Source organism: Pristiophorus japonicus, chromosome 13, assembly GCF_044704955.1.
Source record: "Pristiophorus japonicus isolate sPriJap1 chromosome 13, sPriJap1.hap1, whole genome shotgun sequence".
In the NCBI taxonomy this organism is placed as follows: domain Eukaryota; kingdom Metazoa; phylum Chordata; class Chondrichthyes; family Pristiophoridae; genus Pristiophorus; species Pristiophorus japonicus.
The window spans coordinates 17,683,467-17,696,671 of NC_091989.1; the positions used below are offsets into that span (position 1 = coordinate 17,683,467).

The 13,205-nt window shown below is 48.3% G+C and overlaps 1 protein-coding gene across 1 annotated transcript in view; it reads right to left on the bottom strand.

The window, feature by feature from the left end:
• The window catches only part of plxna4 (plexin A4), a 647,412-nt gene that overhangs the window by 53,302 nt on the left and 580,905 nt on the right, over window positions 1–13,205 (bottom strand). The window contains exons 23-24 of the mRNA XM_070897188.1: window positions 11,992–12,058; window positions 9,844–9,990 (exon numbers count right to left, since the gene is read on the bottom strand). Of these exons, the coding sequence (XP_070753289.1) occupies window positions 9,844–9,990; window positions 11,992–12,058 (214 nt within the window). The remainder of the gene's footprint in view (window positions 1–9,843; window positions 9,991–11,991; window positions 12,059–13,205) is intronic.

Below are 13,205 nucleotides of genomic sequence, written 5' to 3' on the forward strand. Positions count from 1 at the left end.
CAAGTATTTATCCAATTCCCTTTTGAAAATTATTATTGAATCTGCTTGCACCAACCTTTCCGGCAGCGCATTCCAGATCACAACCACTCGCTGGGTAAAAAAAATTCTCATCTCACCTCTGTCTCTTTTGCCAATTACCTTACATCTGTGTTCCCTGGTTACCGACCCTTCTGTCAGTGGAGACAGACTCTATTTACTCTATCAAAGCCCATCATGATTTTGAATGCCTCTATTAAATCTGCCCTTAACATTCTCTGTTCTAAGGAGAATGATCCCAGTTTCTCTAGTCTCTCCACACGCAAGTGAAGACTCTCATTCCTGGTACCATCCCAGCGAATCCCCTTTGCACCCTCACCAAGGCCTTGACATCTTTCCTAAAATACTGCCCTATCTTCTCTTAATTCCCAGTATTTTCTCTTCTGACTCTAACTGATGGAGCCGATGGAATGAATCAGAAATCCCAGGTCAATCCCAATTTGGGGAAACATTCTTGCAAATCGCAATTTGCCAGCTGGGATTTGGATTGGGGGAAGAGTGAGAAAAATAGACAGGATTCCCAGTCGCACGATTTGTTAACACCTGCATTTAGCATAAAATTCAATGAAAGAGCGACCATCATCAGCATTGTACTCTCGATGGTACTTTAAGATTTGCTGCAAGCATATCAACCTAACGACTTTAACCAGCCATTCAGCCATCACCGCCAATCCTCAGCCACAATAACAATAGACATTACATTCCAAGCCTTTCGAAAGGATAAAATACGAGCCAGCATTACAGTCATTAGAATGCATTATCTAGTCAGGTGTTAATTAAATTGTCACTGCACAGAATGGCTCTTCAGCATCTGAGAGATTGCAGAGCCAGGATGCCCCCCCCTCACCTCCCACAACACTACCTCCCCCTCTCCTCCAAGCCAATCTGCATCACAAAGCATTTAAAGGAAATATAAAATGCAGCTCTCAGCAGGTCGGCGCAGGCTTCTCATCAGAAATCAAAGTGCAAATGCTCCAGTTCCTTTGTAAACGATCTGATGGCTGTAAATTGCGGAACAGATGCACTTTGCAAGCCTGCTGCTTTTACATGTGTGCTGACTGCTTTCATCTGACAAATTCAGAGAGGTTTTTTTTAAAAGAAACAAAGGAAACAGGCAGATAATAAGAGCAAACAAAACCCTGTGGAGTAAGAGCTGGGAGAGTGAAACAGGCTGTACCTCCAGCTCTGGAACCCTCGAGGTGGCCACAAAGGGTTAATTGAGTGCCTGGGCTCGATATCATAGATGTTTACAGCATGGAAGGCGGCCATTTCGGCCCATCGCGTTCCGTTCCTTTCTAATTATTCTCCTGTGCTGAAGGTGCCAACTCCACTTTTCCCGAGTCATTTTTACTCTTGGCTCTTGTTTCCAATGCCTAACTCCGGCTGTCTCCCTTACCCCATTGTCTGCCACGACTCAGTGGGCAGCACTCACACCACTGTGTCAATCGGTCACAAATTCAAGTGCCTACTCCTTGAGTGAAAAAAATCTAGCTTGATACTCCTAGTGCAGTACTGGCGGAGGGGTGTCTTTTGGATATCATCATCATAGGCAGTCCCTCGAAATCAAGGAAGACTTGCTTCCACTCCAAAAGTGAGTTCTCAGGTGACTGTACAGTCCAATACAGGAATTACAGTCTCTGTCACGGGTGGGACAGACAGTGGTTGAGGGAAAGGGTTGGGTGGGGAGTCTGGTTTGCCGCACGCTCCTTCCGCTGCCTGCGCTTGCTTTCTGCATGCTCTCGGCGACGAGACTCGAGGTGCTCAGCGCCCTCCCGGATGCTCTTCCTCCACTTAGGGCGGACTTTGGCCAGGGACTCCCAGGTGTCGGTGGGGAAGTTGCATTTTATCTAGGAGGCTTTCGGATAAGATGTTAAACCAAGACCCCCACCTGTCCTCAGAAAAGATCCCACGGCACTACTTTGAAAAAGAGCAGTGGCGTTCTCCCCCGGTGTATTGGCCAATGCTTAATCCTCAGCCGACATAATTGAAACTGACGATCTGGTCATTTATCTCATTGCTGTTTGTGGGAGCTTGCTGTGCACAAATTGGCTGCCATGTTTCCTACATTACAAGAGTGGCGACACTCCTAAAGTACTTTGTTGGTTGTGAAGTACTTTGGGACATCCTGCGGCTGTGAAAGGCGCTACATAAATGCAAATCTTTCTTTCTCTTGGCACGGAGATGGCAGTTTAGGCAGTGTGAATACAGGAAGCCAGCACACAGGTACTGCTCTCTCACGATGTGAGGTATAGAAGCACCAAGTCCAGAATGTCGGTGGAATGCCATGGGTAAGCGGCCCAGATTCTTCTCTGCTCTTTTGTTTGTGAACAACTATAAATTTGATCTTAACATAGGCCTGGAAAGAACACAGTGGAACACCAGCATGCAAACCCTGAAGGTCATTTCAAATAGTCTCCATCATAATGGCAGAGGGTGGAGTTGCATGTCCACGAGATGAGCAATTATTCTCCGCCATTCTGCAGCCTAATGTCACATCCTTAGAGAATGATCAATAACAATCAAACAACACACATATATATATAAAGACCTGTATTTATATAGCGCCTTTCACAACCACCGGACATCTCAAAGTGCTTTACAGCCAATGAAGTACTTTCGGAGTGTAGTCACTGTTGCAATGTAGGAAATGCGGCAGCCAATGTGGGCACAGCAAGCTCCCACAAACAGCAATGTGATAATGACCAGATAATCTGTTTTTTTGCAAGCATTTTTGGGATCAATAGTGGCCCAGGACCCTAGGGATAACTCCCCTGCTCTTCTTCGAAATAGTGCCATGGGATCTTTTACGTCCACCCAAGAGGGCAGGCGGGGGCCTCGGTTTGACGTCTCATCCACAAGACGGCACCTCCGACAGTGCAGCACTCCCTCAGCAATGCACTGGAATGTCAGCCTAGATTTTTGTGCTCCAGTCCCTGGAGTGGGACTTGAACCCACAACCTTCTGACTCAGAGGCGAGGGTGCTACCCACTGAGCCACAGCTGACACATATTGCGTTCGTTAATGTAGTAAAATGTCCCAAGGTGCTTCACAGGAACGTAATCAAACAAACTTTGGCACCAAGCCACAGAACAGGTGACCAAAAGCTTGATCAAAGAGAGAGGTTTCAAGGGGTGTCTTAAAGGAGGAGAGGGAGGTAGAGAGGTGGAATGAGTTAGGGAGGGAATTCCAGAGCTTAGGCTCTTGGCAGCTGAAAGCACAGCAGCCAATGGCGGAGCGATTAAAATCAGGAATGTGCAACAGGCCAGAATTAGAGGAGGGGTGTAGAGCTGGAGGAGGTTTCAGAGATAGGGAGGGGGCGAGGCCATGGAAGGATTTGAAAACAAGGATGAGAATTTTAAATTCAAAGCGTTGTCGGACCGGGAGCCAATGTCGGGTCAGCGAGCACAGGGCTGATGGGTGAACAGGACTTGGCGTGGGTCGGGATACAGGCACTGAGCTTTTGGTTGGAGGACCACTAAAGAAGATGGAAACAGAAAACACTACAAACGGGCTGCAGGGCAGCATCTGAAATGCTGGAGGAGGTTAATATTGGGGGGCGGGGGGGGGGGGGGGGGGGGGGGGAGGGGAGGGGAGCAGTTCCAAAGAGTCCACACCCGAAACATTTACCTGGTTTTTTTCTCTTTCAGATGCTGACTCACCTGCTCCGCGCTTCCAACGCTTTCTACTTTTTATTTCTTGAAACCAAAAACAGGTTTGGAGTTGGTCATTTCCTGCTGCTCCCACCATTACCTTTCACCGGATTCGAAAGCTTCCTGATGCGAGATCATTGGAGTTGAACAAATTGCGGGAGGCGGATTTTTCCATTACGAACCTTGCTGGAACAAGTTAAAGCGAGCAGTTCGCTCATGCTGAACATCGCTGGGTAGCGGAGCAGTCACTTCTGATATCAGGTTATCACAATCTTCCATCTGTAATTCCAGACAATTCCTGCAGTTGTCTTGCTTATCAGTGCATGAAAAAGCCATTCAGGATCTTAAAGGTAGAGTCAGCCTCGCGATTCTCAGCTTAACCCACCGGGGAAACTGAGCTGATCGCCAGTTAAGGCGTTCATCGCTCCCCTCTTTTCCTCTTCCCCACCCCCCCTGCCCCCCACGTCATCTCTTCTCCCCCCACCTCTCCTCTCTTCTCCCCCCACCCCCGTCGTCTCTTCTCTCCCATCCCTCTTCGCTTCACCCCTCCCGCCTCCGTCGTCTCTGTGCCTCCATTAATCATAGGGGCGTTAGCAAATGTTGTGTTCTTTTTTCATTCTCTGAACCCCTTCTGAATCAGTTATAAAAATATTGGAGAAGGCGGGGGGGGGGGGGAGGGGGCGGTGGTGAAAGGCTGTTTGACTGGCTGAGGTGGGTGGTCATGTGATGCCCCGCCCCCATGCCACATCGTTTTCTCCCTGCCTCTCCTAAAGAAGCCAACCCATGATGCATTGCGGTTCCAACGGGTGCCAGCGGCCTGGCACAATGGCCGACCATCCTTCTCCTGAGAGCCATCCAGGACAAGGCACCCCATCCCCCGCCTTAAACAATCACTCCCTCCACCACCGGCGTACCGTGGCTGCAGTGTGTACCATCTACAAGATGCACTACAGTAACTTGCCAAGGCTTCTTCGGCAGCACCTCCCAAACCCGCGACCTCAAACCCGCGACCACCTCGAAGGACAAGGGCAGCAGGTGCACGGGAACACCACCACTTGTAAGTTCCCCTCCAAATCACACACCATCCTGACTTGGAAATATTTCGCCGTTCCTTCACCGTTGCTGGGTTAAAATCCTGGAACTCCCTCCCCAACAGCACCATGGGAGTACCTGTGGGAGAGGTTGTGGCAGGGAGTTCCAGAGCTTGCGGCCTAGGCAACAGAAGACACGGCCACCGATGGTTGAGCGATTATAATCAGGGATGCTCAAGAGGGCAGAATTAGAGGAGCGCAGACACCTCGGGGGGTTGTGGGGCTGGGGGAGATTACAGAGCTAGGGAAGGGCGAGGCCATGGAGGGATTTGAAAATAAAAATGAGAATTTTGAAATCGAGGCGTTGCTTAACCGGAAGCCAATGCAGGTCACCGGGCACAGGGGTGGTGGATGAGAGGGATTTGGTGCGAGTTAGGCCACGGGCAGCCGAGTTTTGGATCACCTGTAGGGTAGAATGTGTGAGAAGTGCGTTGGAATAGTCAAGTCTACCTCCAATATCAGACTGAAACTGGCCTCAGAGAAAAAGGCCCACCAATGCCCCAGGAATGGATGACCCTCAGTGGTGTTGCAGTGGGCCAGTATTCACTACTATTCACTGACACTCAATTTCCTGTTAGATTTGAAATGTAATCAGCCTGAGAGGATGATCATTCAGGGATTGCTGTATCCGTTAAACTGTCATGTTTCTTTACATTTAATTATTTATACAGGCGACAAATAAATGCCCAGATAGTTTACAAGACCCTTATCTAGCGATGGTCCCCGTTCAAACATCTATTTAATATCACATCACACAACTCTGTAGCGCCACTGCTGGTTCAACGGGTTACTGCATTAGCCACAAAACACAGACAGATAGAAAGAAAAGGACTTGCATTTATATAATGCCTTTCACAACCTCAGGACATCCCGAAACGCTTTCCAGCCAATTAAGTGTTTTGGAAGTGTATTCACTGTCGTAATGTAAGAAATGCAGCAGCCAATATGCGCACAACAAGCTCCCACAAATAGCGATGAGATAAATGGCAGATAATCTGATTTTAGTGATGTAAATTGAGAGATCAATATTGGCTGGGACATCGGGGAGAACTCCCCTTGCTGAAAATAGTGACCCTGGGATGGGAGGGGGCAGGTGGGGCCTGGGTTTAAGGAAGGAGTGAGCTTTGATCACCTGGGGTTTCTGCTGAATAAACTGATCTCAGCTCATTTAACAATTGGTTTTATATGCGCTTGAGCAAAGAACGGGAGACAGAATCATGGAATCATAGAAATTTACAGCACAGAAGGAGGCCATTATGGCCCATCTTTCCGCACAGGCCGACCAAGAGCTATCCAGCCTAATCCCACTTTCTAGCTCTTGGTCCATAGCCCTGTAGGTTACGGCACTTCAAGTGCACATCCAAGTATTTTTTAAATGTGGTGAGGGTTTCTGCCTTTACCACCCTTTCAGGCAGTGAGTTCCAGACCCCCACCACCCTCTGGATGAAGAAATTTATCCTCATATCTCCTCTAAATCTCTCCCAATTACATTAAATCTATGCCCCCTGGTTGTTGACAGGAAACAGGTCCTTCTATCCACTCTATCCAGGCCCCTCATAATTTAATACACCTCAATCAGGTCTCGCTTTATCCTCCTCTGTTCCAAAGAAAACAGACCCAGCATCTCCAATCTTTCCTCATAGCCAAAATTCTCCAGTCCAGGCAACATTCTTGTAAATCTCCTCTGCACCCTTTCCAGTGCAATCACATCTTTCCTGTAATGTGGTGACCAGAACTGCACACAGTACTCCAGCTGCGGCCTAACCAATGTTTTATGCAGTTCGAGCATAACCTCCTTGCTCTTGTATTCCACGCCACGACTAATAAAGGCAAGTATTCCATATGTCTTCTTAACGACCTTATCTACCTGGCCTGCTACCTTCAGGGATCTGTGGACCTGCACTCCAAGGTCCCTTTGTTCCGGTACACTTTTCAGTGTCGCACCATTTAATGTGTATTCCCTTGCCTTGTTAGACCTCCCAAATGCATTATCTCACTCTTATCTGGATTGAATTCCATTTGTCACTGTTCCACCCACCTGACCAGTATTTGATATCTTCCTGCAGTCCGCAGCTTTCTTCTTCATTATTAGCCACAAAGCCTATTTTAGTGTCATCTGCAAACTTCTTAATCATACCCCCAATATTCAAGTACAAGTCATTGATATATACTACAAAAAGCAAGGGACCCAGCACTGAGCCCTGCGGAACCCCACTGGAAACATCCTTCCAGTCACAAAAACACCCATCAACCATTACCCTTTGTTTCCTGCCTCTGAACCAATTTTGGATCCAACTTGCCACTTTGCTCTGGATCCCATGGGCTTTTACTTTCGTGACCAGTTTGCCATGTCGGATCCTATCAAAAGCTTTGCTAAAGTCCATATACACTACATCATACGCACTGCCCTCATCGGCCCCCATGGTTACCTCCTTGAAAAATTCAAGCTGATCAGACACGACCTTCCCTTAACAAATCCATGCTGACTGTCCTTGATTAATCCATATCTTTCCAAATGAAGATTTATCCTGTCCCTTAGGAATTTTTCCAATAATTTTCCCACCACTGTGGTTAGGCTTGTAATTACTTGGTCTATCCCTTTCTCCCTTTTTAAACCAAGGTACCACACCTGTAGCCAGAGAGGACTGGAAAATGATGGTCAGAGCCTCTGCTATTTCCTCTTTTGCTTCGCTTAACAGCTTGGGATACATTTCACCCAGGCCTGGGGATTTATCCACTTTCAAAGCTGTAGTATCAACAACAACAACTTGTATTGATATAGCGCCTTTAACATAGTAAAACATCCCAAGGTGCTTATACCTCCAGGCAGGTTACAGTGTTGACCACTCTGGTATCTAGGGGTCAATGATGCAGAGGTTTGATCTGCATTATCAGAAATGGCTTGTTTGGTGACTGATGGCCAACTCCAGTGATCTCATTTTCTAAATGCCCTAATTGATTGATGAACATTCAATGTTCTAATTATAATTTATAGTCTATTACATGCCACCCATTACAGTGAGAGAATCGCTCCGACCATTATTACCCTCCTGTTGCAGTACGATTGCTTAGTCTATATTTGGAAGCATTTTGTGAGTTGTGACTTCACGTGTGTTGCAGGCAGTCTGTTTCTGTCACCCCCAGCTCCACCACACTTTGCTCCCTCTCCTTCCCACCCCCACCACACCCTGGGCCACGCGCCTTCTCCTCCCCTCCCCCCCACCCCCTCCGCCCCAATCTCACTACACCCTGGGCCACGCACCTGCTCTTCCCTGCCCCCCACCCACCTCAGTCTCACTACACCCTGGGCCACGCGCCCTCCCCTCCCCACCCCCCTCCCAACCTCCCAGTCTCACTACACCCCGGGCCACGCAACCTCTCCTTCCCCCCTCCCCCCCCAGTCTCACCACACCCTGGGCTACCCTCCCTCTCCTTCCCCCCCCACACACACAAAGCAACTTCAGAAGACCTTGATTTTGTTTCTATTGCTTGCCGTCTCGAAAGCTTAAAAGTGACGGACTGCCTCATTCACTTCAATCTGCAGGCTGCAAAGCCAACTAATTGCATTGAGCCAGGGTCATGTTCTAAGAGCGAGGCAGAGAGAAATGGGTTCTAATCAACAGTGACGTGTCTCTCACTCTAAATAAGCAGATTCTGGCAGGAGAGAAAATATCTCGAGTTTGGAAGAAGAAACAGACAGTGTTGGAAAAGACGGGTTTGCATTCCTGGGGTAGACCCTGAATCAGGCTCGGATGAAAGGAAGGGTCTCGTCTACCAAACGTGGACCTTTACTGGTGTTCCCAGCATTCTTCTCGTCTTTATTTCACATTTCCAGCATTTTCAGTTTTATCGTAAGTTTGGTCCACCTCGGCTGCTGTAAGATGAAGGATCTGACTTACCGCAAAAACATGTTCGAGTGTAAAACAACAACACTCAGCTTGCCTCCAATGGTTCAGCGAGTTGACTCAATGAGCCAAATAGGCCAGGAAGGTTCTCAGGTTGAGCTCTGGATTGGCCAGGGTTAGCTGATCTCAGGCTGAGGCAGCCCTCAGTTAGAAGGAGGAGAAACTTAGGCCTCTAGGTTGGTCACAGAATCATAGAACGATACAGATCAGAAGGTGGCCATTGAGCCCATCATTCCTGTGCTCTTTGGAAGACCTATCAAATTAATCCCACTCAACTGCTCTTTGCTCATTGATCTGCAAACCTTTCCTTATCGATTTGCAAACCTTTCCTTTTCAGGTATTTATTCAATTCCCTTTTGAATGTTACTATTCAATCTGCTTTCACCGCCCTTTCAGGCAGCACATTCGGATCAGAACAGCTCGCCATGTAAAAGTTCCTTTCCCCATCGCACTTCTGATTCATTTACCAATAACCTGCTACCTGTGTCCCCTGCTTACTGACTGTCTGCCACTAGAAACAGTTTATCCTTATTTACTCTATCAAAACTCTTCAAGATTTTGAACACCGATCAAATCTCCTCTTAACCTACTCTATGGAGAACATTCCCAGCTTCTCTCGTCTCTCCGCTAGTCGATCTAGCACCCCCCTGCAGGCGACATCAGGCAGGGATGTTTGTGGTGAGGACGGGGTCTGTCTCAGCTGGAATGCCTCTATTGGAATTGACCAGAGGAGGGGAGGAGTTAAAAATAAAAAGCAATAAACACACCTGCCTTTTTCCCTCGTGGTTCTGGTGAAGGAAATCCTGTTTGCCAGCAACAAGTTCAACAACAACTTGTATTTATATAGCGTCTTTAACGTAGTAAAACGTCCCAAGGCGCTTCACAGGAGTGTTATGAGACAAAATATTTGACCAATCACACGTGCTGCCTGGCACAGTGACAGCTCCTCAGTGGAAGCACTCTGTTTCTGCCCATCACCATGGCTTGAGATAATTAACACGGGGCTGTATTAGCACCCAGTCTTATCTCAACGGGAATATCCTGCTCCCATCATCTGTGCAAATGACCCCAAGTGTCCTTGGACCCACTCCGCCCTCACCCTCCCCCTCCCCCATCCCCCATCCTCCTCCACCCAATCTACATTCTGGATCCTGAACTTACCAGGGTCTTGTAGTCTATCTGCTGCCTGATGAGCTTGTCCTCGCTGAGAGAGTAGCGTGCCTCTCCTGTGATTGAGTCGATTGGCCCCTTCTCCATCTGTTGCTTGATGGCGCAGAAAAGCATGAACAAAGGCTCCCCTGCACATTCCTGATCAATGCCCAAAAACAAAATGCAAGAGGCCAGCATTAGTACAGTTGCACATTCAGGACAGACTTCTACTGGCGGTCTCTACATGGACCGATGCTTCCCCCACCTCAAACAATCAGAGACTGAGAGGAAGAGCTCTGGCAATGCCTGTGGGTGATAGCACGGTTTGACCCACACAGACCCCCCAGGTTGTGCTACGTGGACTGCTCACAGACGGGGTGCCAGCGGACGCACTACAAACAGACGCAGTGCCGCTGCACTGGGGAGGGGGGCAATGAACAGGCAAGCTTCCTGCTCCGAATCACAGCCCGGTGGCCCCTGGCTGGAGAAGTGTGCCGGTGCGGAAACTGGGCGGGGCTCGGCTTGCGATGCCGGCCACAGTGGAAAAGCCCGTCAAAACCCATCGCCGACGACCAGGTGTGAACAACAGAAGGCTGCTGGGTGCCCATGGGACCCTTTAAACTACTACGTTCATTTATATAGCACCCTTAACGTAGTAAAACGTCCCAAGGCGCTTTCACAGGAGCGCTATCAAACAGGGTTCAATCAACCCCGGCAAGTAGTGAGCGCTTTCGGGATAGTAACCTGGAAGAAGGGAGAAAGACAATATGGTCCTTATGAGTGTTATGCGAGTTTGGTTCAGCGGGGACAGCACTGAGCTGTAGACAGACTCCTCTCCCAACTTAATTGTTCTGCATTCACCATTAAAGAGGCCAACATCCCCAGTATCGAAGCACTGACCACACTCGATCAGCTCTGCTGGGCAGGCCACATTGTTCGCCTGCCAGACACGAGACTCCCAAAGCAAGCGCTCTACTCGGAAATCCTTCACAGCAAACAAGCCAAAGGTGGGCAGCGGAAACGTTACAAGAACACCCTCAAAGCCTCCCTGATAAAGTGCAACATCCCCCATTGACACCTGGGAGTCCCTGGCCAAAGACCGTCCTCAGTGGAGGAAGTGCATCCGGGAGGTCGCTGAGCACCTCGAGTCTCATCGCCGAGAGCGTGCAGAAACCAAGTGCAGGCAGCGGAAGGAGCGTGGGGCAAACCAGTCCCACCCACCCTTTCCTTCAACGACTATCTGTCCCACCTGTGACAGTGATTGTGGTTCCCGTATTGGACTGTTCAGCCGCCTAAGAGCTCATGTTTAGAGTGGAAGCAAGTCTTCCTCGATTCCGAGGGATTGCCTATGATGATGATGAATTAACTATGGCACCGACGACAGCCACTGACTCAGAAAGCAACAGCACTTCAAATAATAAATGTGGCCGTCTCGGGTTCATAAAACCTCACATAGCCTGTCGTCTCTCCCCTGCTCTGTAATCCCAAGTTGCAAGAGGTCACACTTTAAAAAATATTCCATTCACGGGATGTGGGCGTCGCTGACAAGGCCGACATTTATTGCCCATCCCTATTTGCCCTCGAGAAGGTGGTGGTGAGCCGCCTTCTTGAACCGCTGCAGTCCGTGTGGTGATGGTGCTGTTGGGTGGGGAGATCCAGGAATGGCCAATATATGTTCAAGTCAGGATGGTGTGTGACTGGGAGGGGAACGTGGAGGTGGTGGTGTTCCCATGCGCCTGCTGCCCTTGTCCTTCTGGGTGGTAGAGGTCACGGGTTTGGGAGGTGCTGCCAAAGAAGCCTTGGCGAGTTACCGCAGTGCGTCCTGTAGATGGTGCACACTGCAGCCACGGTGCGCCGGTGGTGGAGGGAGTGAACGTTGAAGGTTTAAATTCTTACAATTATAAAACCCCAAGAAAAGAAGTCAGTAATGTCAAGAAATGTAGCGCTATCCTCCCCCAATTTTTTAAATAAATTTGCGACAGATGTCACTCGCTCAATGAGATTATTTCTAAGCAGGGTAATGCATGTTTAAAAAAAAAAAAATGTGGCTCCGTTCACTCTGTCAGAGAAATATTCAGGCTGCAATTCACAGAATGAAGCCGAGAAGAGAAAACATTTTGAGAGAAAACACCCCGAGGAGAGGCCATTTTATACCCTTACCTTAAGGAATTTGTACAAGAGGAATGTAAACCAGTTGGTAAGCATCTTTTCTGCCACAGATTCTGTCCTAAAATGGAAAGATAGAAAGAGAGAGATGATTAAAAATGCATTTTGGGCAACTTTTATCAAATCATATTTAACGTGCCACATTGATGATGCATTAGGTGCTGAAGCCGAGCCAATTGCCAAGGAGACTGGCAACAGTAGATGGACAACAACTTGCATTTATAAAGCGCCTAATTTAACATCACAAGGCACTACACAGGAGCGTTATCAAACAAAATCTGACACCGAGCCAAATAAAGAGATATTTGGAACTTTGACAAAGCATTTAATCACCCATCCTAATATCTACTTATGTGGCTCAGTGTCAATTATGTCTGATTATGCTCCTATGAATTGCCTTGTGGCATTTTCTTATGTCATAAACGCTATACAAATGCAAGTTGTTGTTGTCGTGGTTGCTGAATCTCACCGAGCAGAGGCTGTGCTGGGGTGCCCGGTGCTGGTGGGTGAGGGGATTATCAGATGGTTGGTTCATAGCACCTCCGCCCAGCAGGCTAAACGAGGGCAAGACACCTACCTGTCCTCCAGGCAACTGAGGCGTTAAAATCATCAGCAAGAGACATTCCCCCTGCTCCTTATATCACTGAGAAATGTAGAGGAACAGAGGGACCTTGGAGTGCATGTACACAGATCCCTGAAGGTAGCAGACCAGGTACATAAGGTGGTTCAGAAGGCATACGGGATACTTGTCTTTATTAGCCGAGGCATAGAATATAAGAGCAGGGAGGTTATGCTTGAACTATGTAAAACGCGAGTTAGACCATATGCAATAGATATATTCAAAACGGAGTTAGATGTGGCCCTTACAGCTAAAGGGATCAAGGGGTATGGAGAGAAAGCAGGAATGGGGGTACTGAAGTTGCATGATCAGCCATGATCATATTGAATGGTGGTGTAGGCTCGAAGGGCCAAATGGCCTACTCCTGCACCTATTTACTATGTTTCTATGTTTCTATGCCATAGCTAGAGTACTGCGTGCAGTTCTGGTCACATTACAGGAAAGATATGAATGCACTCGAGAGGGTGCAGAGGAGATTTACGAGGATGTTGCCTGGACTGGAGAATTTTAGTCATGGGGAAAGATTGGATAGGCTGGGGCTGTTTTCTTTGGAACAGTGAGGTGCATAAAATTAGGAGGGGCTTAGATA